The sequence below is a fragment of the Macrosteles quadrilineatus genome, unplaced genomic scaffold (genome assembly GCF_028750875.1).
Source record: "Macrosteles quadrilineatus isolate MER2022 unplaced genomic scaffold, UCM_ALF_1.0 Scaffold_2__2_contigs__length_208266976, whole genome shotgun sequence".
Classification (NCBI taxonomy): Eukaryota; Metazoa; Arthropoda; class Insecta; order Hemiptera; family Cicadellidae; genus Macrosteles; species Macrosteles quadrilineatus.
In genome coordinates this window covers 52,146,366-52,172,745 of record NW_026542595.1, presented here as the reverse complement: position 1 = coordinate 52,172,745, position 26,380 = coordinate 52,146,366, and the positions used below count along the sequence as shown (strand labels likewise).

The 26,380-nt window shown below is 34.7% G+C and overlaps 1 protein-coding gene across 2 annotated transcripts; it reads left to right on the top strand.

Annotated features, from left to right (window-relative positions):
- The first annotated feature begins 231 nt into the window (after positions 1-231).
- LOC128986196 (nuclear pore complex protein Nup58-like) lies at positions 232-25,933 on the top strand. 2 transcript variants are annotated; one of them, XR_008490106.1, is made up of 11 exons: positions 232-335; positions 4,655-4,743; positions 5,645-6,040; positions 6,461-6,631; positions 16,391-16,513; positions 16,835-16,913; positions 19,411-19,585; positions 21,900-22,098; positions 23,263-23,453; positions 24,425-24,505; positions 25,677-25,813. XR_008490106.1 is itself a non-coding variant. In XM_054406402.1 (11 exons), exons 1-11 carry the CDS (start codon positions 271-273, stop codon positions 25,832-25,834), a joined length of 1,767 nt encoding a protein of 588 aa, XP_054262377.1. In that variant the 5' UTR covers positions 232-270; the 3' UTR covers positions 25,835-25,933. The 2 variants fall into 2 exon arrangements, 1 of the variants encoding a protein (XP_054262377.1); XM_054406402.1 differs by having other exon boundaries at positions 23,263-23,493; positions 25,677-25,933.
- The last annotated feature ends 447 nt before the right edge of the window (positions 25,934-26,380 follow it).

The following is a 26,380-nucleotide window of genomic DNA, read 5'->3' as shown; positions in this document are numbered from 1 at the left end:
GACGACAAAAGGCAAAAAAGTAAAAAGTGTATTTTATTTGAAAACGAAAACTAAAAAAACTGACAACCTACACTGACACTGGACACTATTAAGTCTTGTTACTAGTTTTGCTTTGTATTTTAGCCGTTTCTTTAAGAATCTCGATCTGTCGATTAAGTGTAAATGTAACAGATGTTCTAAACATGTTTTAGGAAGGTTTCTTGGTTATAACAACTTGGAATTGTAAAATAACCTCCCATAAGGTACTTCTGATAATTTTAACTTTGAACCATGGCAGGATTCAGCTTTGGGGCGCCAACAACATCAGCACCATCCTTTTCCCTTGGAGGAAACACGTTAGTAGAATATTTATTTACAGGATTAATTTAACGAGCAATGAACATAGGTAGGTAGGCACCTAAGTTAGCCTACCCTAATTTAAATCTTGTAGGCCTAGGCCTAGGCCTATGTTAGTTCTTTCAGATCTTGGCTAGAGATGGGTCAAGTCACAGTTCTAATAAAAAAAGGGTATGTCAGGCTATACTTCGGCCGCTTAGAAAGCGAACTGCGTGCTAATGCTAACCAAGGCTGTGATACACCAGGTACTAAATTTTTTGAATCCAATAAGTAAGTTAATCTGTTTCTAAATCCCAAGTCGGCTTTCGAGGGGGCCTGTCAACTATGGACGCAGTTGGTAGCCTTGTTGCTGCTTAAAATGGTTTTGAAAAGCATGAAAGCACACTCACCACCATGTGTGACCTTTCTAATGCTTTCGACTGTGTTCCGCACGACATACTTTTCACAAAAACTTGAACAATACAGCATAAGTTAAGAGGTGTGGAGCTAAACATTTTTCGGACCTATTTGTTTAACCGCACACATAAAGTCTTGTACAATAAGTTCTCTGAGGGGACGGTAATGAAGAGTGGCGTGCCCCAGGGATCGGTCCTTGGCCCATTTCCATTCTTAGTTGTAATTAATGACTTGCGTCTTAATGTTAATTGTAATTCCATAATTTTTGCTGATGATTCAACTTTTTTCTGCAGTAGACCTAATCACAGTTTAAGTTAGATAACCTTAATGTTCATATGATCAAGTGTCTCATTGAATATAACGATTGGTTCAAAAGTGGCGGTTTTCTATTGAATAGGCCTAATAGACTCAATCTATTCTATTTAGGCCTAGTTTATGTAACCATGATTCAAATTTTTCTCAACTCTGTATGATAAATAACTTCTTGATCAGCATTGTACGTGTTATTAAATTACCGGAAAGTAAATAAAAGAAACGTCTTATAACACTTAAAACATATATTTACGCTTATACTGTTACTCACAAGACGGTAAATATACAAAAACGATGGTAAGTGGTGATCGATTTCGATTGGACACTCCAATCATCATCAGACCCAATAGGCGAATCTCCTTCGCGAATTCACATTCGCCTATTGGGTCTGATGATGATTGGAGTGTCCAATCGAAATCGATCACCACTTAACATCGTTTTTGTATATTTACCGTCTTGTGAGTAACAGTATAAGCGTAAATATATGTTTTAAGTGTTATAAGACGTTTCTTTTATTTACTTTCTGTATGATAATGTTAAGTTATTGGGTATATAACCTCGGTTATAAATTAGGCTTGAGTGTACACATTAACCATGTTTGTAGTAGGCTCTCAAGAGTAATTTACTTACTTCGCAAGCTTATAAAATATATCCCTAGACACTACCCACGGATGGCCAACTTTTGCCTTCTTTAATAGCATTTTAAGCTATGGTATTTTACTGTGGGGCTGTGGTCATGATGTTAGTACCTCTTTAGAATCTTGCTCCTCCTACAAAAGAAGGCTCTAAGAATCATTACATTTTCTAAGTTCAGAGCCCTATGTAAACCCTTGTTTATTCAGGAAAAAATACTCACTGTTTTTAACTAGGCCTAATTAATGTGTGTCTTTGGTAAAGGTAAATATTAATTCTGTAGGTTTAACCCATTGGCGCCGACTTATGAGCGTTACTCGTACGGCCGCTGCAGGCCTGGAGGCTGACTTACCGTTCGCTAGTTTCTAGCGCTGCCAGTCATCGTAGTTCCACAAAAATCCGATAGATAGGATAGGAGTCAAATGCACTTCTGTAGATATCTGTGAATCCCGCTGACTGTTTGTGGACCATAACATATAATTTTTATCCCATTAAAACAAATTTTATTCCTGTTAGAAAGACACACATTTTTCGCTGTTGTGAATGGTGGTCGCTGCTAAATTGTAACAAAGTAAAATCATTTTGTATAGTAATTTAGGGATTTGAATGCTAAACTATAACAAACTATATTGTTTTTACTTGGTGCAACACTGTTTACCACTGAAATAAACGTCAGCTGTCAGCATAGTTTGCATTTCAAGAAGTAAACATAGCGTTGATGATCTTCAGAGTTATTGTTTGTTGTGATTGTGTAACTGAATGTCACTTAGTAGTGTTTTACTAACCGTATTATGATTGATAGCATCGATAAATTGAGAAGTGTTTTGTGATGGAAAACCTTCGTAGTTCTGAGGTGGATAGACTACTACTTGAAAGTGGGAGTGAGGATGAGTATGACGACGAATTAGAAGTAGTAGGCCTACATGACCAACACCAAAATCAGTGGAATGACAATTTGGTTTTAGCTGGTCTTAGTTCCGAAGAATTAGACCGCCTACGTGAATTTGATGTGCTAGATTTTGATGCTACAAACTTTGAAAGTATTTAAATCGAAAGTGAAAATAGTGCGAAAAATGGGAATACTCTACTACACGCCGATACAACCGATCAAGATAACGACGAAGTTGAAGAGAACCTTTTTGAGAATTATGTCCCAGATTATGAAGCAGTAAGTTGTAATGATATCGACAAATGATATCGAAATTGGTCAGGGTGATCATGCTTTACAGCATTGTTTAGTAGATGAAGTTACTACTGGAATTAGTAAACAAACATAAAGAAATCGTACCTATACAACCTGTTGAAAAAAGCAGGGCGGACTCTTAAGTGGTTTTAGCTAACTAATGTTACTGATCCTAGTACTTCTCAAAAAAGAAAAACCTGCATATCTAACAAAAAACGGAATAGGCCTACCAGTAAAAAAAAGTTTCAAAAAAACAAACAGTGGGCAAAATACAATTGCCAGTAGCCTACCAGGCAAACCAAAAGCAAACCAAACAAGAAAAACAACGAGACTAAAAAATTCATTGATAGTGATTGGCCTTGGTTGGATGAAGATAACAAGCCTAAAGACATACCCTTTACCGCAACTCCAGGCATCAACGAACCATATTTACGGCGCCTAGGCGATAATCCTACAGAGTTGCATACACTCATGCAGATACTTGGGGAAGAGTTTTGGCAGATGATCTGTGTCGAAACAAATGATGCGGAGAAACAAATAAGCATTGAGAGGAGAACAAAGCTGAAAAGTGATGTCAAATGGCAGAAAGTAACTCCAGGTGGCCACCAGCTAAGAATCAAAATCACATAAGAACATTTAAATACACTATGACATATACAACAATATAATACCCAACAAATATAACAATACTTAAGCTAAACAAAATTACAGGCTAGATATTCTGGCAAAATCAGGTGGAGTCATGTCCATGTGTAGATCTCACTCTCAATGTCTGTGTTATTGATGCTATAAAATTCCACTAGTCCTAGAGCAAAGTCACTGCAAAAATAATCGTTCAACCAAGAACTATGTGTCCGAAATCCTCAATGATGTAGGTTTGCAGCAGTCATGTTGGTCTCAGAGAAAGATAAATAGGCCTATTGTACAAATTGGAAAATTCTTACTTTTGGTACGAAGGTGTCGACCCACGATAGTCCATAGGCTAAGGCACACACGGATAATGCAGGCACTGATGAGTCATCCAAACAGCTGACGGTAGCTTTCACTTGAAATTGCTAAGCTGGGTTGGTATTGGGATTTTGTAGTTCCTTCAATTTCAGAAAGCAAAATGTGAACACTCTTGCAATGTATTGGGCTTCAAGCAAACTGTAGGCTAGCACTACAGCTGAATAAATTCTTGAGATACATGAGGGGGCCAACCTCTGTATTTGAAAGTAGCAATAAAATTGTGAATGTTACATCGTCTACCGTGATTCAGCAATATTCTGAGAAACCGTAGCGGCTCTGTAGATATCATCATTGTTCATCGTCTTGCGTTGCGCAATCACGGTAAAAACATGATCATATCCCGCGGCCGAATGTAGACATATTATCATCTCCCGCAATCACGGATAAGTCACTGTTCTCATGCGCGATCGCGGTAAATTGAAAATTCCAGGTAGAAATACAAAATTCACGCATAATTTCCGGTTCAAATAACTCACGCGTAATTCACGGATTTACCGGTATTTCTGGTCCGTGGACACCCTGTTGTTGTATATTGCAAAGGGGCGCTACTATTAGTTTTGCCCATGGCGCTGACAGGGTCAAAAACGGGCCTGGTATACTGTATAAAAATATTGGATTTTATGTACAAACCAAAGTATCTCTTTCTATACCTATTTATTGTTTTGTTAACATTAATTAGTTTTGTCTTTGACAGAAAGGAAGTAACCACACAGTCCTATTGTTTGCCTCAATGAAAATGCATTTTCATTTGATATAAGTTCTGAGATCCTTTCATATTTTAAACAGGTCGACCGGGGGATTCAACTTTGGAGCAACACCCGCCACGACATCAGCAGCCACTAATCTTCAGTTTAATTCTCCAGCGTCTACATCAGGCAAGTCACATTTGCTGAAATCATAATTTCATATTTTTTAATTACATAATATTAATTTATTTATATTCACAACTCAGATAAAGTATATTTACAAAAAACAACTTTATTACACACATAATATGTATTAATTATTTGGCAAGTTGGCAAGTATTTCCATGGTTCAAAATCACACAATCCCTGAAAACAAAAATCTTTGATATTTGGCAAGTATTTCCATGGTTCAAAATCACACAATCCCTGAAAACAAAAATCTTTTATGGAAAAAAGTTTATTATAATTATGATAATACCAATTCACTAGCCTAGGTTATATACAGAGTGGCTGCACCCCCCCCCCCCCCCTTAACTTTTCAACAATTTGAGATATTTGAATTCGGTTTGCGGCACCCTTCTTAGAAATTAGGGGCTACAATATGGTTAGTTTTGAAAACTTTGCCCTTAGGGGGTAGGGGGTAGCTCAAAATCTTCAAATGGCAAGTATAGTCGAGTTTAGTATCATTTTACAGGTCTTGACAAAACTAAACAATTGACATTTAGAAAACGACATTGACACAAAATGTTATAAGACATATCTTTAATTTACTTTCCGTAAATTTAATAACACGTAAAATGCTGATCAAGAAGTTATATAAAGAAAACCTAAATCGGACCAATAATAACAAAATGGCGCTCTCCTCTGCAAGAATAGGTCCTCTCATGCTGGTGCTGCTTTTCTGGTTATGTTCCTTGACATTTTTCCATTAGAATTTCAATTTTCCTACTTGGCACAAGTGTTAATTTTCTTTCACAAACGTTGTTAATTCCCCATGACCACACTAATCCTCCCATAAGGGTGGGAACCATTACTTTGTTAATCATTAGTCATCTAAATCAAATAAGTTCATAACATTATTTTGCTGTAGGAGGAACTGTCTCCTTTGGTGCCAATGCTAACCAAGCCAGTTCTGGATTCTCTTTTGGTGCTGCCCCCACTACTCAGCCAGCTGCCCAGTTTAAGCCAGGAGGGTTTAGCACAACAAATACACAGCAGCCGACAGGTCTAACATTCGGTTCAACACCGGCCACAACACAACCCACCATCAGTTTTGGAAGCACGCCAGCGACCAGTCAGACTCTCAGTTTCGGCAGCACACCCGCTGCCACCTCACAACCCCTCAACTTCAGTGGTGCTGCTCAACCTACTCTCAGTTTCAGTAACAACACTGCTGCCACACAAGCAGGACTTACATTTGGATCTACCCCAGCAACCACCCAGAATACACTCAACTTTGGGCTCTCCACTCCTGCTTCTTCTGCTGGTAAGCTTAGTTTCGGTATACAACAGACAATTCTCATTATAGTAGTGTAAACTTCAAATACAAAATTATACCTAAGGTGTCAATTAAGGTTGCATAAGATGTTTCATTTTTTAAATTTAAAATCGTTATTTTCCCTTACTTTTGTGGAATATCTTACAAAATATTTTTGTTTATAGCTACGTTATATTACTTCTAATCAATATTTTCCAGTCTCCAAGATATATTATAGGTGCATCTTTTTGTTTTATATCTTAATTGAGTTCTTTACCATACTTGCTAACGTACCGTACATGATTAAGTTTTTCTTATGCCTCAATAGGCAACGGGCCTAGCATGCCATAAACACAATTTTTAGCAAACTTTTCTGAGCAAATTACATTATGGAACAGTTACATGTACAACTGTATGTTATCTGTGTAGGTACAGGGTTCAGCCTGGGAGCTGTTGCTACACAAGGTACAGGTCTAGCTGCCAAACCAACTCTGACATTCGGCAGTGCTACCACTACTGCTGCCTCCACTGCTTCTACTCCATCTTTGCTCAACTTTTCTGCTCCGAAAACTACTGCTTCTACAGGATTTTCACTTTCAGGTAAGAAGAAAATACCACCTATTCTTAAAAACTTGCATTTTGAAAATGGACCCAGCTGTCCTTGATCATTTGGCTTTTAATAAATGGTCTTGACTAAATGAAACAGCTGGTCTTAGTCAGTAATAAAGCTACACAATGCATCACACTCCATTATGTACTCATATTTGGGTTAAAATATGCACATAGGTGGCAAGGCGTATGAAAGAAGGTGTGTGCATAGTGACGTCAGTGCGAGCAAAACGTGTTTTATTTTCCCAAATCATATGTTTTCTTTCAATTTCCCAAAGACATTCGAATGACAATCATTACGAATTAGCATTGAATATATAACACTATTTAGCGTTTTGTAACCAATATAGTGTTGTATACAATATTGAATATACTGCAGTAGTGTTATATAGTATATTCAATGGTGGTAGTATATAACATTTTGATAGTGAGTACCTTTTAATCGAAAAACAGTAAAGCAGTAAATACTGTAACTGTGTCTGCCTAACAGGCAATATATATTTGGGTGACCATAAACAAATAGTTTTTTTATATAATACCTTTTTTGCAGCCCCTACTTATGTTTTATATAATTGAAAATCTCTCATTTAAGTAGCCTTAGTGGAAAATTAATAGTTACAAACAAATTGACAAGATTGTATTTACATATATTTACATTTAATTAAAATCTGTCGTTACTGTACGCGATTCACTAACGATTGTTTTTCAACCCACAGATGGATTCGAGCAAGGGTATCAAGTATCAAAGTATTCGTATCAAGTATTTACTGCTACTGCTTTACTGTTTTTCGATTAAATGGTACTTACTATCAAATGTTCTAGGCTACTGCCATATTGTATAACACTTTTACAGTATATTCAATATTGTATACAACACTATATTGTAGTGATGGGCGGATCCAAGAAAATGTCGGTACCGGATCCGGATCCGAATTTTTCAAGATCCTCGGATCCGGATCCAGATACACACTGTTAAAACACTTGTCACAGTACTGTATATTTCGACGTCAAACACCTGTATGGTTGGGCAATGTCACAGTACTGTATATTACGACGCCAATAACCTCTATGATAGGGCAATGTCACAGTACTGTATATTACGACGTCAATAACCTGTATGGTTAGGCAATGTCACAGTACTGTATATTACGATGTCAATAACCTCTATGGTTGGGCAATGTCACAGTACTATGTATTACTACGACGATAACTTCTATGGTTGGGCAATGCACATTAAATTTACACTTTTTTGGAAAAATTTTTGTGACCGTTAGACATACAACTACCATAGGTGGCATGATAAGACCTAGGCCCGTGACCGATTTACTTTTTAATTTTGATGTCCCCAGAGGCCAAAAACACCATTTGTTCAATTTTACTTCCGTGAACTTGTTATTGTTTAATAATAACATATAAACTTGAATGAATTTGCGAACCAGCATAATTGGACCATGGGAACGGGGTTTTATGGGGTAAAAAATGGGTTTTCTCATTTTTTTTTCAAAACACAAAATTTCCCAATTTCTCTCTAAAGAACTAAAAAAAACAAATAATTTAGTATATCAAAGTGTTTTTTTACGGTTATTAGTAACGGATAAAATTCAGAAAATTGTAAATTTAAAATTCCCATGTACTATAATTCTTATGGAGAATATTGTAAAATGTTGTAGTTTGCTTGTTTATGGATATATTTTGATCAAACTTGGCAAATTTATTTATTTTATACTAAGCTATTAATATTTTACTAAAAACACACTTAATTAGTTTCCTTGTAGTAGCAAACCTAGGTACTCGTTAAACCTAATGTTATTTAAAAATAGATTTGAAAATCAATTCAGACAAATGGGAATTTGCTTAGTCGGCAGGTTTGCTGCACTGGGTATTTTTTATGTCATGTTGGATTACCGTGGTTTCAATTATCCATGGCCTCCCTCCCCTCCATTACCCTCAATAATCGAGGTTATACTGTACTATATTTTAACCAAAATTGTTTTGGGAAAATCTTTCTGAAAATCTAATTTTTCTCTTATTTTATGTGTTTTTGTGGGAAAATCACATAACTATTTTCATTTGACCACCCATTTGATGTAAAACAGCTTTTTTATAAGAAATTTGTTAATTTTCCACTGAATACTGATCTGTACAACTTAGGCCAACAAGATGACGCATGCAAGATGAAAGGGCTTCTTCTTGCAAGAGACAAAATGTTTTGAAATAATGAATCTCATGCATTCAATGTAATCTGGGACAGTGTATATGAAGAATCTAGCTATCTAGCTATATATATAATAGGCTAAGCCGTTTTTTGTTAATCGAACTCCTCCGTTATTATTCGCCCGATTTTGACGTTTGAGGTCTCAAAATAAAGGTTAAAACGTGTAGTTGTGCCCAACGGTATTAGATTTATGATAAAGTCGTTGGTAAGGGCGTCAGAGGCCCTTAAAGTCAGTTTTTTCTCCATAAGGATAACATGGGAGATATTTTTAATTTATAAAAACATATGTTTTTAGTTGAAAATAGTCAAAGTCTACTACATAAAAAATTAGTGTTTATTATGACTGTTAATGTATATTAAATTCTATCACGTTTGGTAACCAATGTATATTAAAGTATACTAATAATGGATCATACTACTTTATTTTAAAGCTGGGAATAGTAAAATTTAGTTGAGAAAAAGTTACCATGATTTACAAAACCGTAGGCTACTGTAATATTTAAAATCACAAACCCTTGACATTCATTAATTTGACACGAAACAGCTGATCTACCAGACAATTTATTTATAAATCAAAACAAAACAAATCCTATACTACTAATTCATGTTTGTTGCTATACAAATTTTTTAAAATTATTTGTTGTGTACCTAACCTAAAAATGGGACCCCAGAAGATTTGGCTGCACATTGTTCAGGTCTTGATACAATAGCCTATCCCTTGCTTTTCCCTTATGGAGGGATCGACTTGACAACTACACACTCGAGGCCCACAGGCTATCTGTTAGGCTTCAGTATTCTGCTGTGGTGGTAAGGTTAAACTTCAATATATAGTTGCAATTTTTACCAGAATTGAAGGTGAACGTCTCGGTTTCATTTATAGGGAACAGTCAAAACTTCGAGCAGAGCTATATATGAAACTTCATGACGCAATACGTGCACGAGCAGGAAATTAAATAGTTCAAATAGGCTAAAGCTGATAGGAAGCAGATGGATTCCCTATTTTGCCAGCAAAAATGCTTGGAGTTGGATGCGCTGTTTCATCCAACCAAACGTCGTTGAAAGTATACAAAATGGTCAAAATGAAAGACAAAGCCATAGCTCCAAAAACAGTGACTGTGATTTGATCAACAACAAAGTCTTGAAAAAGTTGCCAGGTGAGCCCAAGGTGTACGAAATCATTTATAGTTTGCTTGGAGATCATTTAAACGCCCATCTAGAATGCCCAGCAGAGTTTTTAAACAATATGGAGGTCGGTGGATTGCCAAGACACAGATTGATTTAAGAAACGGGGCAGTGGTTTTATTGATGAGGAATATCAATACACCAAAGGGCCTCATTAATGGAACAAGACTCCAAGTGGCCAAAATGGTTAACAATTTAATAGAATGTAAAAGTCCTAACTGGAACAAGTGAGAGGGGACATATTTTGATTCCGAGGATAAAAATGTGCCCGTTGGAAACAAACTTACCATTTAAAATGGAAAGCTGCCAATTTCTGTTAGCTTTATCATTTGCAATGATAATCAATAAAGCACAAGGGCAATCACTTAAAAGAGTAGCACTGCTCTTACCCAGACCAGTTTTCAGTCATGGGCTTTATGTTGCTTTAAGTAGGGCTACATATTTTGATGGTGTACCCATATTCATCACGGAAAATTCTGACCAGGGTAATTTTCCTGAAGGTGATTTCACAACTAAAAACTTAGTAAGTTATTCAAGGAAGTACTTTTGTAAATAAAATAGGATAGAAAATGGATTCTCTACTTTCCATCTAATGCTTCATTCATTACTTTTTATTTTCGACTTAGAATCAATATATAACACGATGGTTTTGTTTTCTAAATTGATATGTTGTTTTGCGGCGTGATGAGCCGCACAGGTTCACTAGTTACCTAGATATTTCATGTAAGGTGTTACATAGGTTTTCACCCAACATGGAAACCTAGAAATTTGGGAATTGTACATGAATGTTAATGACCGAAATAGAATTTAAGAATTTTGCAAGAAGCTGAGAAAATTGGATTTTTGAATAATCTGCAATAAAACCGCCCGAAAACATTGATTTTTTGTTTTGCGTCATTGAAAATTGTGATTGCGGGAAACTATCACGAATCACCTCAGATGTGGCCGCAATTGTAAAAAATTATCATGGACTCGCATGAAAAACGGGAAAAAGTTCTCGCTAGGGGTCTGCGGTGCACCGAAAAAGTCGGTACGGTACGGTACAAGCTTAATTACCGTCATCGGTTCGGTACAGCATTTTATACGGTACAAATTCGGTTCGGTACAGCCTATTATAATAATGAATTACTTTCAGGATAAAAGTCTTATCAGATGTTTGTTTACGATCGTCATAATTTATTACGAGGGTGATGATGCAATAAAAAACCCATTAGCAGTCCCAAATCCATTAACATTTTATCACAATAATAATTGTTGTATTCAAGTACTTCCAAGAGCTGTTTTATCACTGGAGTTTTATCACTTTTATTTCTTTACGACTTTCCCCAATTCTGTTTTATCAAAAAAATAATAGTTTTATGATGACTGTTAAATGTTATATCTAACTCAGTCAGTATTTTCGTGAATACTCAATTTGCCGCTGGCCATTGCCTGCTGCAATAAAACTGTTTATGGCTACATATTAAACTTGTAACTAATCTACAATCTTATTTTATAAGTTAAAATATTTGTAATAGATATTTTATCTTTCTATTGATGATAGAGATGTGCGAGTACTCGAGATTTTGAGTACGAGTCGAGTACGGCCTTGAAACTCGGCAGTTTCGAGTCGAGTTTGGTTTAAAATTGTAAAAAATCAATATTTGTTAAAATGTAACTTGTGTTTGCATAAAATGCTTTATAATTTGTATTATTATAGATTCTACAGTAATACAAATATTTCTACAGTGTATAAATGAGCAAGAGGTAGTTGTCCTAACCTATTTTTATAGCTGTCACAACAGAACAGGTCAACTCAAAGCAGTCGCCGGCGACTGACTGGCAATGGCATAATCTGGACTTGACACAGAATGACATGATCGGTAGTGATTTTGTTTTAAAGTACTGTTTCACAATAGAAAATTCCACTACTAAACTGTTACAAGCAATAAATCTATGTTTAAAATAAAATCAGAATAGAAACACTACAAACGGCAAAACAATAGAAGGGAGGGAGGGGTTGTGCAATGACCTCGAGCATAGCCGTCTCTAGTAATAAGGCCGCGGCGAGCGAAATCTGGCAACGTCGCATCAGAGGCATAGTCTAGCGGGCTCCCGCCATTAGTTTGCACTGCTACACGGCACATCACAGGTGATTAACCTGTTTGTTTTACACAATTAGGGACACTATGGTATTAGTGACAGTGTATTATGCCTCATAAGTGTGTCGTGCCGGGGTGCAATAGTAACCACCCAAAATCATTAAAAACTGAGGGGTATATACCAGAGGGTATAACTCACTATACCATACCACTTATGTAATTAAGGAAATAATTACTTATATTCTAGTAGAAATCCAAGCTCCTTACTTTTTAACTGCCAAGCTTCAAACAGACTGTTTAGAGTCGAGATTCGGACAATATAGACAGTTAGCGGGGGATAACTACCACATTTCAGTGAGACAGCAGACAGGTTATGGAAGCTGAACATAAAATAAGAATTAAAAGCTTACTGGGCCTCCATTCGGTTCGTTATGGAGAAATTCCTTTCTCCGTTAATGTTTGTGAATCTATAATTGTTACACAAAGTAAGTCTAGCTCCTATTCCAACCCTAAAAGCAAGACACAAATGAACCAAAGACTTATGAGTGTATTAGATGATAACTATTTGGATAATGTGGATTTTGACAAATCAGGCCTACTGTATGTGTGTGGCTATATTAGCTTCAAAATAACGACTAACATACAATGTAAAAGTTGTATTTCACTGGTTGTAAGCCCAATTAACACAGATGATGTTTATTTTCAAACTATTAACCGGGGTGGTTTATCTGTCCCTAGTGATTTTGTGGTTTGCATAGGTAAACATGTACTAGGTATTATGCAGACGTTAATATCAGAAGAGTTCGAAGAAACATTTTTACTGAGCAGCGATCAGAGACGTGATCTAGTAACTTTAGCCGAAATCGGCATTCTTAATGACAACAGTATTGTAGTAGACTTAAGTATATCTTGTGAATGTGGGCGGGCTTATGCAAAATTAGCATCAGATGTGATTTTTAAAATGTCAAATGTGCTTCTTAGTAACTACACAAAAAGGAAAAATTACAAACTAAATGTAAAATCCAGTAAAAGGAAAGTCACAATATTATCTTAAGTTACTTCATATTTCTGAACAGTGTAATCTCTTTTTGAATAAAATATGTTTAAAATAAACCTTTCTTTTTTATTCAAACCGGCTACAATCTCTCTAGGCCTATTTTTAAGAGTATTTTCTTTAATAAACTCATTAGGTTCCAAATTGGATCAGTTTTTATTACTATGTATAGCGCTTGTGCATAATATTCAGGGTTAAGTGGTGAATATACATTTATATAAACATGTATTAATTAGTATTTCGTAATACTATGTGTAACATTGTAAGCACCATTTCATGCTAAAAATGAATCTATTGTACTGTTTCCAGTTTGATAGCTTTTAATGTGAATAAGGGCAGTTTTGGCGAAACGTTGCACGTTTTACCGCTGGCGGCAATACCCGGAGTTGGACCAGGGTGGGGATGAGTTGCGGCGTTGCCACATCGAAGGCCGCGGCCTATTACTAGAGACGGCTATGCCTCGAGATGAGCCGGCAACAGCGAGTGGTGTGGGGTGTTGGGGGGAAGGGGAGGGTGAGACCTTGGAGCTATATTTAGACCAGACTAGACTTTCACCACTTCCGAAATGGCTGGGTAGAGGCAGGGGGATTACAATAGCAGGTTTTTCCTTGCCTGGTTTGACTTTTGTCTTTTTGTATAGGAGATTTGAATCATCAAAAATATAATTTGAATTGGCCACAATTAATTATTTAGCATTGAAAATACAATCTGCAAGGGACCAGGAGAAATATTCAAATTAGAGTTAATATAATGATTTACATTTTTATGTCAAAATACAACATTGCACAATCATGATGTTTTGGGTCATTGACCTTAATAACGCATCTGTTATAAGTTGATAATTATAAATTGATGCTACCGTGGTTGAAAATAATTATTCTGTAAACTTTTAAAACATAGATAACTCATAAATAAGTATAAAATCATTCATAAAGACAATAGTAGCACTCCTAAAAAAGCTTACAAATATCTCAAAATAATTAAGTGCTAGCTAGCACTTGGTCTTCTAGGTTACATAGTTTGTTTTCCTTCATGACAACTTGCATTAATGTGGTTAATGTGCATGGAATACAATTGATTATAGTGAGTTAGGCCTATGTCTAGGTTTCATTTGATTTCTTTAACTACTATTGTATGAGCCTATTACATTATTCCGTACAATTTCCAATCTACAATTGTTTTGTTTATCAGTAAGGTAGACTACTTGTAGGCCTATTTGCACTTTATTTTTAACATGTATTTTGAGTATTTTTACAGAATGTTTGTTTACAATTAACATACAAGATTAAAAAATTTAATTTTCTTTAATTTCAAAATTTATTTTTATTTTACCCACTGTCAAACCATTGGAAATTTTGTAGGCCTACTGTTACAAAAACCACACCAACTAAAAGAATAATGGTAATAAACTTAAAAAACTAAAGGTGAAAAGGTAGGAAATAAAATTTCAAGTTTTAGAATAAATCTCTTTATTAAACTTGATATTGTAATTGCAACCTTAATAACTAATAGATGCAAGTATTGAGTAATTTTAGCCAAGTATTATGCAATATTACTTATCAATAGGGATTAATGTATTTAATTTTTGGATAAATAAATATATGCTCACTTACCTATTTTTCACAGAAGTAGAAGTTCATTTATGAGCTCTATTGTTGTTGTTTTAAATTATTTTCTATGCATTATATTGATATGTTACTGCACAAATATTAATAATTAATTTATTTATAATCATACTTCAGCTTGTAACAAGGTTGTTTTACAAGTTACATGCTCTAGGCCTAAGGAGTTACTTAAACTTACACATCCTTCGATCTTTTGGGTTTAAACTCACTCGAACTCGAGAATCGAATCTTTTGCCAATTACTTGACTCGAACTCGACTCGACCTGAAAAACCTGTGCTCGCACATCTCTAATTGATGAAACCACAAGCATAGTTGTTGTTGTTTGCATATTTTTTTTTGTTATGCAATCCTACTCGGTCTCAAATTATGTCATTGCATGTTCTGTATCTTGTCTTATATTGTTAGCTCAAATGTTTTTTTAGTTTCCTGTATTTTTTATTGTGTTGAAGGTAGTTTATGCAATCTAAATCTTATGAACTAGATAGTGATTTTGCTACCCTCATTGTAACCTAATCAATTTATATATAGGCCCTCCTAGATAATTAGGTCTAGGCCTGGGTCTTTTGATTCTTTGGAACAGCTTTAAAAAATACTAAGAAAATTTGATTGAGCCTGAGATATAAACTAATGATTGATATGATTGATATTGTGGATGTTAACTTTGTAAATGAAAAGACAATAATCTTACTCTGTGATAATCCAAATTTTAGTTTCATAAAAAAACTTATTACCTACCGGTATCTTAGTTTTGAATCTGATAAAAAAAATGCTCTTTGCCATTACTTCATCATAACCTCCAATTTTTCATTGTTGTCTGCTGTGAACAGCTGGCAAAACTACACTGTCTTCGTACTGAATGCTTTTATATGTTTTTAACAATTTAAAAAAACAACTAGACATTGTGTTGGTTGGAAATAATTTACCAGTTTTGTGAAATTATCTTGTCAATAAATGTTTCAAACATGTTTATTCATAAAAACTCTTATCCTATTTTTAAACCACTTTATCATGGCTATTCAAAGTATCTCAGAGTAAATAGGTAAAGCCTTTATCTTAACTGTGATTTTTCTTGATGCAATCCTCGTAGTAGTAAAAGGTTTTGTTTTAATAATGTGTGGTACAGTAATTGTTGTTAGAAAACCATGAATGTAGGATACTATCCATTTTCATAGTAATGTCAATGTATTAAAGTTAAAAATAATGGTTTAAATACAGTTCTGAGAAGAAAAACCCCAAAAATACGGGTACCCGCGTACCGTACCGATTTTGTACCGAGAACCGAGGTACAAAATATTGTACCGTACCGAACCGTACCGACCTTAAATTTTCTGTACCGCAGACCCCTAGTTCTGGCTATCAAAATATCCAAGCTTTAGCCGCGATTGCAGATGACAATGATAACCACAGGAAATGATGGTGACTCAGGACTGCGGGAGATATCCAGGATTTTACCGTGAGCGCGAAAGACTAGGATAGGATAGCGTTTCTGTGATCGATGGAGAATATTCAGAATTTTGCCACGATCGCAGATGACGATGATATCCTTTCCGTGACAGGTTTTATGTTATAATGCCCTTACTTGATTGTTGTAGTGTCGTCTGGACTGGGGACTGGAACAAGGTCCCTGTTCACTGGTTCCACCACCACTGCACCAACCACTTCAGCTCCTGCTATCTTCAAAGGCCTTGGTGGTGTTGACACTACCACTACCCAAGGTAAAGTTGACTTATCAGACATCTGTCTAGTGAATTTAAGAAACAATGTTATTTCACGGTGTAATTAAAGTTTGACGGTAACCATATCAAATTCACAGAAAATTTTTGAAAATTAAATAATCCATCTATTTGTGAAAATTTAAAATTTTTAAAGCGATCCCAAGAAATCTTAATTAATATTAATCTAAAGCTAGATGTATATAAAAGATTGACTATTTTTATATGCCCAAGTAGGCATTGGAATGTTTATGTACCTTAATAAATCCAGAGAATACACAGTATAGTATGGCCTGTATATCTGATCAAATGTTTTATTTGTAGGTTCAGGTCAAAAAGATGCAAAATCGGTCAAAGAAAACATAGTGAATCAAGAAATAATGCAAACCTTTGATGTGTTCAAGTAAGTATATTGGCACTGACTGATGCTGTTAATACTGTACATGTAATGGGAAATGATTATTTTCCAAACAAAAGGTAGTCGGTAGTAAAAGGTAGTAAACGATAGTGTTCTGATCCTTAATACAGGGTACAGGGGGGGGGGGTTTGGGGTGGAGGGTTGATTAATGTATTGTACAGAGTGTCAAAACGTCCCCAGGTGGTTAAATATTTTAAAAACGAATAAAGATAAAGCTGCAAAACTTGGAACAAAGTTATTAGGCATAAAAATCATTTTAACACATTATATGCTGCCTCTTCAGGACAGCCTGCTAGGGGTAAGAAAAATCTTAAAACTAAGCATATGTTGATGTAAACATAAAATTAAAGGTGTTCATGAGTATATTACAATGGCACCCTTTCAAAGGTTTCTTGAATTTTTAATTATTACACCACGTTCTCATTGGAAAAATTCTAAATTCCAAAATACTGTATGCTCTTTTTTTAAGCATATTAATCTATGCTTCAATTAAAGATTTTCTTCTGACCACTGAGTGGGTAATGCCCCATTGCAAATTCAAGAATATTTTGTACTGTTGCCTTTTTTGTCACGGCTGTCCGTTGTGTTAAACTTATTTTATGTCCAGTAACTTTGTATCAAGTTTTGTAACTATTGTTTTTGTTGTTAGTTTATAAAATATTTAACCGTCCCAGGACTTTTTTTTTACACAAAATCTGTAACAATTCAATATTTCCACTGATATTTTTGCATAGAGTAATTTAATTTTCACCATATGTTTTTTATCTATATGTCAATCAATCTCCCTTCATCAAACCATGTATAGTATTATGGCCAAACAGACCAATAGATAATTGATTCAATACAATATAATATAGAAAATTTCCAAATAACCTAATTTCATGTAAATATATAATAGTCTATAATTTTTGTAACAAATTTGCTTCAAATTCAACATAATTTTATTTAAAGAACTTTTCAAAATTATAATTTAGCTCTCTAGCAAATGTAAATTGTTATAATATATGTGTGAACAGTGGCCTACAATTTTCTGTGATTAAGTCAGCATTGACATGTGTGAGTACAACAATACATCAAACCTGCATCACTTCCAAGAGAGCTGAGCTAGTATGAAGAGATAAATTGTAAACTGCCTATTTTAATATCAAAATTTATAAAAAAAGTGCCTATATTTGAACCTAAATTATTGAAATTTGATTAAAGAAGAACCGTCCTTGTTAAGAACATTAATAATTACTACATCAAGAAATTTACCATGAAGAAGACATCCATTTTTGGTGAGATCACTCCAGTAGACATTTTCTTTCCTTGGAAGCCATTAGAACATTTTTAGGCCTAATTTTTGGAACATTTAAATACTAACATTCAAAGTCAAGAAACACCAATCAAGTCATAAATTCAACCAATCAGAAAATAATTTGAACCTATTTTATATTTCAAAACAAAATTTAATTAGGCTATCTTATAATCACAAGATTAAATTCAAATGCCGCTCGATCACCCCACCTGAGATAAAGATCCATGCAATAAGTTATAACACCTGAACCCAAATTAGAACTATTGTAATAGGCTTAGCCTAAAGCTTTAACTAGTAAATTCATTCCCACTCTTTGTAAACTTTAAGTACGGTATTGTGAACCCTTTCTTTTCTTTTACCATCAATTTTGTATTTTAATTAAATAATTTTAAGTTTCGATACTGTACATGGAGTTTCCATTATATTCTTAACTTTAAGGTTGATTACAAATCTTACAAAATTGTATTGGCCTAAATAACTTGCTGCAAAGGCCAGAAAATATTTATCACCCTGTATAGCAAATATTAATGTAGCATAAATATTTTACAATATAGTATCTATTTGGGTTTTTTTTTAAGAAATTGTAGTGGTAAACTGTTGGTGAAATTGCATCATGACACCTGAAGCCTTCAATCTAGACTACAAACCTCGCCTGTGCTGCATTGCTGGTTTTTAATGTGTTACGGCCTTTAATGTGTATTAGGTGTGTGATTCTGTCTTTTTATGTGTATATTAATTTATTTTGGTTTATTTTGACAAGTTCAATTGCATTGAAAATGTTTAAAAGTTCTGGTGATTGTGTGTACACATAGTTTATCAAAATTGAGTAATGGCCAAACAACTAAACTACAGTAGATCACTGTGTGAAATTTTTATTTTCAGTTAACTTTAAAAATAATATTTTGGAAATAGTATTATTTCTAATCAATAAGGTCAAATGTCAAAAAGGATTTCAAAGTTCTTAATATACCGTATATAACAATCTTACATCGCACATGTGCAGGCAAAGCAAGTTGAAACAAAATAAATGCACGTATATTTTGAATAAATAGCATAATAAATATACAACTAAGGGTGTAACATATAGCACAATGGCCAAGATTTTATGGGGATTGTTAGGATAGCAGAATAGCTGAATGAGAAAGAGTCCACTTTTCACACTTAATTTCACTCACCACTTTTCAGAAACTTTGTGAAGCAACAGAAAAATTTAAGCTGTGAAGTGTCACGTGCCCCTGTTAAACCCATGCACAAAGTCACTGAAGATACAGAAGCTTTGAAACAACTGCTTACCTCTGTATCAAGTGCCTTACAAAAGAACCGAGTGATTGCCAACAAACTGAAAGCTGACACAACTAAGGTAAGAACACACACAAGATTTACTAAATCACAGGAATATATGAATGAAGAATGTTTACACAACTAACTCGCCTGGGAAAAGACTTTCAGACAGTTGATTGTTTGAATATAAAACTTGAGGGCGTGCTATTGTTTATAATTAGGTCGTTTAAGAGAATTTGCCTTTTGGTAAAAAGCTATTACTGTATGTGGCTCGGAAAGTCCCAGAGTAGGGACCAATTTACTTTCTCCATTTTGATATCCCCAGAGGCCAAAAACACCAATAAAAAAAATAATAATAATAATTTAGTTGTGTGTGTTTGTATGTTGTGTTTTAATTTATACGAGGTGTTAGCCCGTCCTACGTACGGGGAGTATTCAGTCAAAACGGTGTAGGCCTATAATTCAGAACAGCTAGTTTACAAATTTTATTGCAGCCTACAGTAGAAAGAGTATTAATTATCAATTGAGAAGTGTATAGGCCTAGTCAATGATATCACCTTCCATCGCATACCTACCTCTTCCATAATCAATATCACCACAATACAATTACTTATACTATACACAAATTTCCAGTAGGTCTGAATAGAAACTCCCTAAAATAAAACGAAAACATCCAATACAATTCACAGTACACATAATTATAACGTTGGTGTCCTGATATCACTAAACGAATCGTCCACACACATCCTTTATGTCAATTTCACTGCATCAATTGCTAAATAAATAAGTTTAAACAAAGAAAAGTAAACACAACAACATATTAGTTTGTTTTGTAAACAGCTGAGTCAAAAATAATATTCATTTGAACAAAAGAACTGGGCACATGTTGAAGGAATTTAAAAAGTAAAAACGCTAGTAAAGCTAGTGACGTAATTAATTGTCTATGTTTATTATCCATTCCGTTATCAGTTCCAATATCCTTGATAATTGAACCACCCTCATTGAATCCATGTACATCGTAATTCCCCATATTCATTTATTTAAACTATAAAATATTCAGCGCCTCCAAACGTAACCACAACTAAACACACGCCAAACAACTTTTTTAGATTTCATAAAAGGATGGTTAGTCTAATTGCAGTATCCTAGGTCAATGATGACGTTGTGTTCAATCTATGTCATTCATCTTATATCTTTGGATAATACCCGTCTGAGGTTGTGGTGGCAATTTAAAATTGTATTCCTGAGGATTCTTGATCTCCATCTTTATGACATCAATATTTCCGGGCCTAATCCAAGCAAAGTTCAGGCATTCAAAAACATTGTTTGTAAACAAAAAGCTGCCAAGATGAATTAAAACATGTAAAACTTGTGATTTTCCTACCCTTTCCAAAAAAGTTGAGCGGTAAAATAATTTGCATTTCTTTTTTTATTTAACTTGTGTACAGAGCCTCGACTTGTACACATCGATGGTGTTACTTATCTCGGTGGTCTACTAATCTTACTTATTTCCCATAATCAATGACAAAACCTGAGTAAATAACCTCATAGTTCTATAGGGCATTTTAACCAGCTGTTAGTTAAAACAAATTATATTGCTCTAAAACAAATCGAAGATTACAAAGATTGCTTTTTTAAAATAATTTTAACATCCTAGTATTTTACTATGTATATTAAATTAATCTGTCATCCTCTTACAGAAGAATTGAACGTATCAATGATTAGCATTACACATAGTATAAATAAGTCAACCCTAAGTATGTCTTTACATTTTTATCCAAATGCTTAATTTGCGACACAAAAGCTGAATGTTTACAGCTGTTATGTTAAGCAAATTAATTTATGCCAATAGCTAGTTTAGAATCTTAGCGTCGGCTGCTAGACTTTTTAAAAATTAAAACTTAATTTCTAAAAAACTGGGACCCTAAACTAAAATTATGGCTTCGACATTCCCTAGTTCTCAAAATTATCTTTCTTTCAACACAAAAATCATGAAAATCCGTCGAGTGGTTGATTCAGAATCGTGAAATAAAAAAACACTGTTTCGTTTTAATATTATAGATATAACACACATGTGTGTGCGTGTGTCCGTGAACACAATAACTTTGGTAATTTAGATGAAATTTAGCATGAATGAGTAAACCTGGATAAACTTGAATTAGTTCACAAACAAGCAAGACTGGGTCATGGGAATGGCATGTTATGGGGCTTTCAAGCTGTTGAAAAATTGGGTTTTTTAAAAATTTTACCCTTAAAAACACGGAAATGCACAATTTTCATTGCAACCATCGTATAGAGTATAGAGGTAAAATCTTGTTTTATATTTTAACATGTGTTCAGTGAAGTTCCATAATGTGCTGTTTCATGGCTATAACAAAGACTCTGTTACTCAGTGTCTCTCCCTGTGTGAGATGGCTCAACGTACACACGACACACCCCCGGGGCTGCAGAATGACAACGTAGCTCCTCTAGAGTTCTTCATTCAGTTGGTGTCCAAATTTGAGCGAGACATCCAAGTTCTCCGTCAAGAGATTGACAACACTGAAAAACATGTCAACTCATTATCATACCCTGCTATTCTAACCCCTCAAGGTAAGACAATTTCAATGTTTCGTTTTTTCATTGTAAACACACATTGCACCAAAATGTTGATATGTGATAGTGAAATTGCATATATTGTGTTTATGAATACCCTGAACCCTAAATAAAAATGTTCAGTTCACCCGTAGATAGTTTACCCCTCTTAGATGTTTTTAATTCCGCAACTTCTTGCAAAGGATGACCCCATAACAGTTTGAACGAGTTTATACTTGTTAACAAATATAAAAGCTTAGTTACACACACTTTTAGAGGACTTAAATTTGACCAAGTATATATCGTTTTTAGCACAGATGGCTTTAGGCCAGTATTTTGTGTTGGATTGGTTTAACAGCAGGCTTATTTACCAAAAAACATCAAGTATATATACACAGTGTAAGTAAACTAGTGGTTCCACTTAACCCCCGCCACAGCAAATCTGCAAACTAAGCGAATTTGCCTGATTGGATTAACACTAAAATGCCTCCTTAAAAATATCACATTTATTCCCTATTTAAATAGAATTAGTTTAACGAGTACCTACTTAGGTTTGCTGCAACAGGGAGGGTAAAAAAGGGTTTTTTTGTTTTGAAATATGTATAGGTTAGTAAGAAGTGAATGTATTTTCCAAATTTGATCAAAATATGTTCATAAAAGAGCTAACTACAACAGTTGACCCAGTTGACTTATATTCTCCATAAGAATAACATGGGAATTTAATTTACAATTTTTTTGAATTTTCTCCGTAACCATTAGGCCCACAATAATACTTCAATATAATAAATTATTTGTTTTTTAAGCCCTACAGGTTTGGAATGAAATTGTGAAATTATGTGTTTTTAGGGAAAAAAATGGGAAAACCCTATTTTTACCCCATAAAACCTCCCATAAACCCTCGTTCTTATAGTCCGATCATGCTGGTTTGCGAACTCATTCTAATAAATGTAGGTTTACATGTTTATACCAAATTTCATCAAAATCGGATCATTTTGATTTTTCATCAGGCTGCATGACAGCTTTGTCGCGCTGGTAGACCTCAGACAGAAACTACTACTACTTGTGTGTTGTTTGGTTGCAGAGTTGTCCGTGGCATTACGCAGGTTGCACGACAGCTTTGTCGCGCTGGCTGGTAGACCTACGACAGAAACTACTAACTACTTATGTGTTGTTTGGTTGCAGAGTTGTCCGTGGCATTACGCAGGCTGCATGACAGCTTTGTCGCGCTGGCTGGTAGACTACAGACAGCCCACGCTGGTGTGATCGCACAGAAGGAGCGACACCTCAGTCTACGTCGTCACTTCCTTAAGGACCACACAAACATCTTTGAGCACTCCTCCAGAAATGCATCTGCTGTAAAGAAACCACAGCATGCAAGTATTTTGCCTATGACAGGACCAACTCCTTTTTCCAGTTAGTATGTCATCTAGTATATGTGTTAATATATTTTTTATACATGTTATTACATATGGTTATCAATATAGGTGTTTGTAATTGATTTTTAATTTTATAAAAGGAAAGCAAAATATAACAAGAAGATATTTTAGGAATCAAAAATATAAGTTTTTAACCATTCATATCAGGTGAAAAGATTATATTTTGGAATTCTTTTCTGATATTTAAGTGATAGGTAAATCATTTTATATGAAACCCCCATTTCCCCAATAGTAAACGTTTTGAGTGGACTCAGAATTGGCTGTTGTAACATATCTATTTAGATATGTCACATTTTTAGAAGTTCCCACTGAAGAAATTGGAAAATTTTTAGTTGAATTTCCTGGGGACAATCCACTTCCCTTCTATAATACGTAGTGAACTTGCCAACAGAAATCGTTACACACAAGATTCAAGCTGGGCGCTGTCAGTAAAATAAAAACATTTTCATACCTTGGCATTAAAATCACAATCACCTTCTCAATGACCCCCTGGCAAAATAATAAAGTGTGATTATGAAGAAGTTTTAAATTTTTGATTTGTCTCCAATATTGTATCAGAGCCTGCACTAAAAAGAAACAGCATTGCCTTAAAATTTTAATGATATACATGAATACATGCTATTTTGTAACAGTAGTGAGTTCTCTTTCTAATTTGTTAAGGTTCAATCCATTTTAGCCTTTTTGATAAAATTGTGTGATACTCTATGTGAATTGTTGGATAAAATCATAAACAACTTCTTGACAACAATTAAGACCTGTTGAATTAAAGAAAATTCTTAGTATTACATTTAACTGAATAATTGCTTTGTAATTTTCAATGTAATAATTTTAAACCAACTGAAGGAGTGTATGAAATAGTGTATTCCTTGATGTTTTTTTTTTTTTTTTTATTTTTTTTTTATTTTCAGGTATTGGAGGGATCCACAATATGAGTTTCATCAACCAGGATAAGCCTGTGACTTTCTCCTCTGGGAATTCAGCTCTCTCAGGTAATTCAAAAACCATAATTACGGGATGATAAAATGATAGTTTTTTTTCCCACAAGATGATTCTACTTGTGATAGACCAGACAACACTAAATGGAGTTTGTTGTAGTGAACACTTCAAGCCCTACCGCTGAGTAAAGCTCATCACATATTGCTTAGTTTGTTGAATCCAACCTGCGGTTGCTAGTGTCGACGTGTGCTTATTGTGGCAATCGCCCCATTTGGACGACAGTGGCATGGTAGCTCAGTTGGCTAAGGCGTTGCACAACGTGTGCTTGGTCTTACCATGAGATCTACTGTAATAGCTTGTGGATTTCCTATAAGAAAAACAATAGTTATAATTAAGAGTCTTCATCACCCTGCGTTTTGGGGATATGACCTTTGGGGGAATGTGTTGAGGACGGGCGGGTAGCGCGGGGTCATTATGCGCGCCATTCTGAAAACATCGTAAGCACACAACTACTAAATCGACACGTCGGTGATTCGTCTGCCGCCTGAGCCAAGTTTTGTAAAAGGCTAGTAGCAAAGTAGCCTCCGACAAAACATGCAAATTTCGTCCCCCGTTTCGGAGGCCGTTTTTCAACAGATTTTCTTGAATTGGAGGGATCCACAATATGAGTTTCATCAACCAGGATAAAATAGTTGTATTAGAGCTCTTGTACCTCAAAAGGTTGAAAATGAAAAAATAATTAGTTTTATCAGTGTCTAAAAGTGACTCAATTTACATTACTTTAAGATTTTTTTGTACTTAATTATTGATTTTCTTGGATATATCATGTATGAGGGCCCTAGAACCAACATTAATCTGTTAGGGAAAAAAATTTTAACGTATCTTCACACATCCCACCCGGAGCGAGGGACGTCCAAGGCATGTTTTTATTGATTTTGCAGGGGTGAAGAAGACTCTGAACAAACCAATCTCAATCTGAGCCGAAAAGGCAATCATTGTCTGCTTTAAAATCCTTTCAAAATTTACGCTATATGTATGTATCAAAGCACAAATGTATTAGTAAAAAGTATAAACTATTTCAATAAAATTTACTTTTTGATTATTAAATAATCAAAATTAGAAATTTAACTATTGCTTGTAGGTATTGTTTTTCACGTGTAAAATCAAAAGTTATAATTAATCATAGTTTTACTGTTTACTTACCATCAATGATTGTGATTCAAGGTTGGGGGACTTCTGCGATATCCAGTCTGAATCCCTCCTCAACATCAAACTTCCTGCAGTCGCCCGGGTCAAGTTTGCTGAGTTCTCCTCAGCCCGTGGACAACCAGAGTTTCCAGCTTGGCAAACCTCCCCCTGGCAACAAACGAGGGAAGCGATAAACCATCATCATAGACTATGTTCAAACTATTGAATAATTAAATTTGTAATATGATTTTTGTAAAAGTTAAGCTATTTAAATAAATCATCGTATCCAAGTATTGATGGATGGATTTGCAATTAAACTTCCTTGGAAGCCTCAAAATACTTCTCTGTACATCTAATGAACAGATGCCATTATCATCACTACTCCTACCATCTCCCAACGGAACTTGATTCCGAACAACCTCAGTAAACTTTGATTTGTTTGTTTGTTTATTAATGCGCAAGTTCTTGTGACAAAATACCACTCATGTTGTAAGGTCTTAAAGTAATATCGTGTCAATAAATATTAAATACCCCCGCCGCGGCATCAAGGATGAAAAAAAATTATTTTCCACTAAGTCAACCCCAAAGAATAACGTAAAAATATTTTTCCGATACAGAGTGTGCCAAAAACTGAGGGTCACTCTTTCGAATCTCGGAATTTTCAAATGTAAACATTATGTTATGTTATACACTATTTTAAGGGTATTTAATCAAATCAAATCAAACAGAAATTATTATCT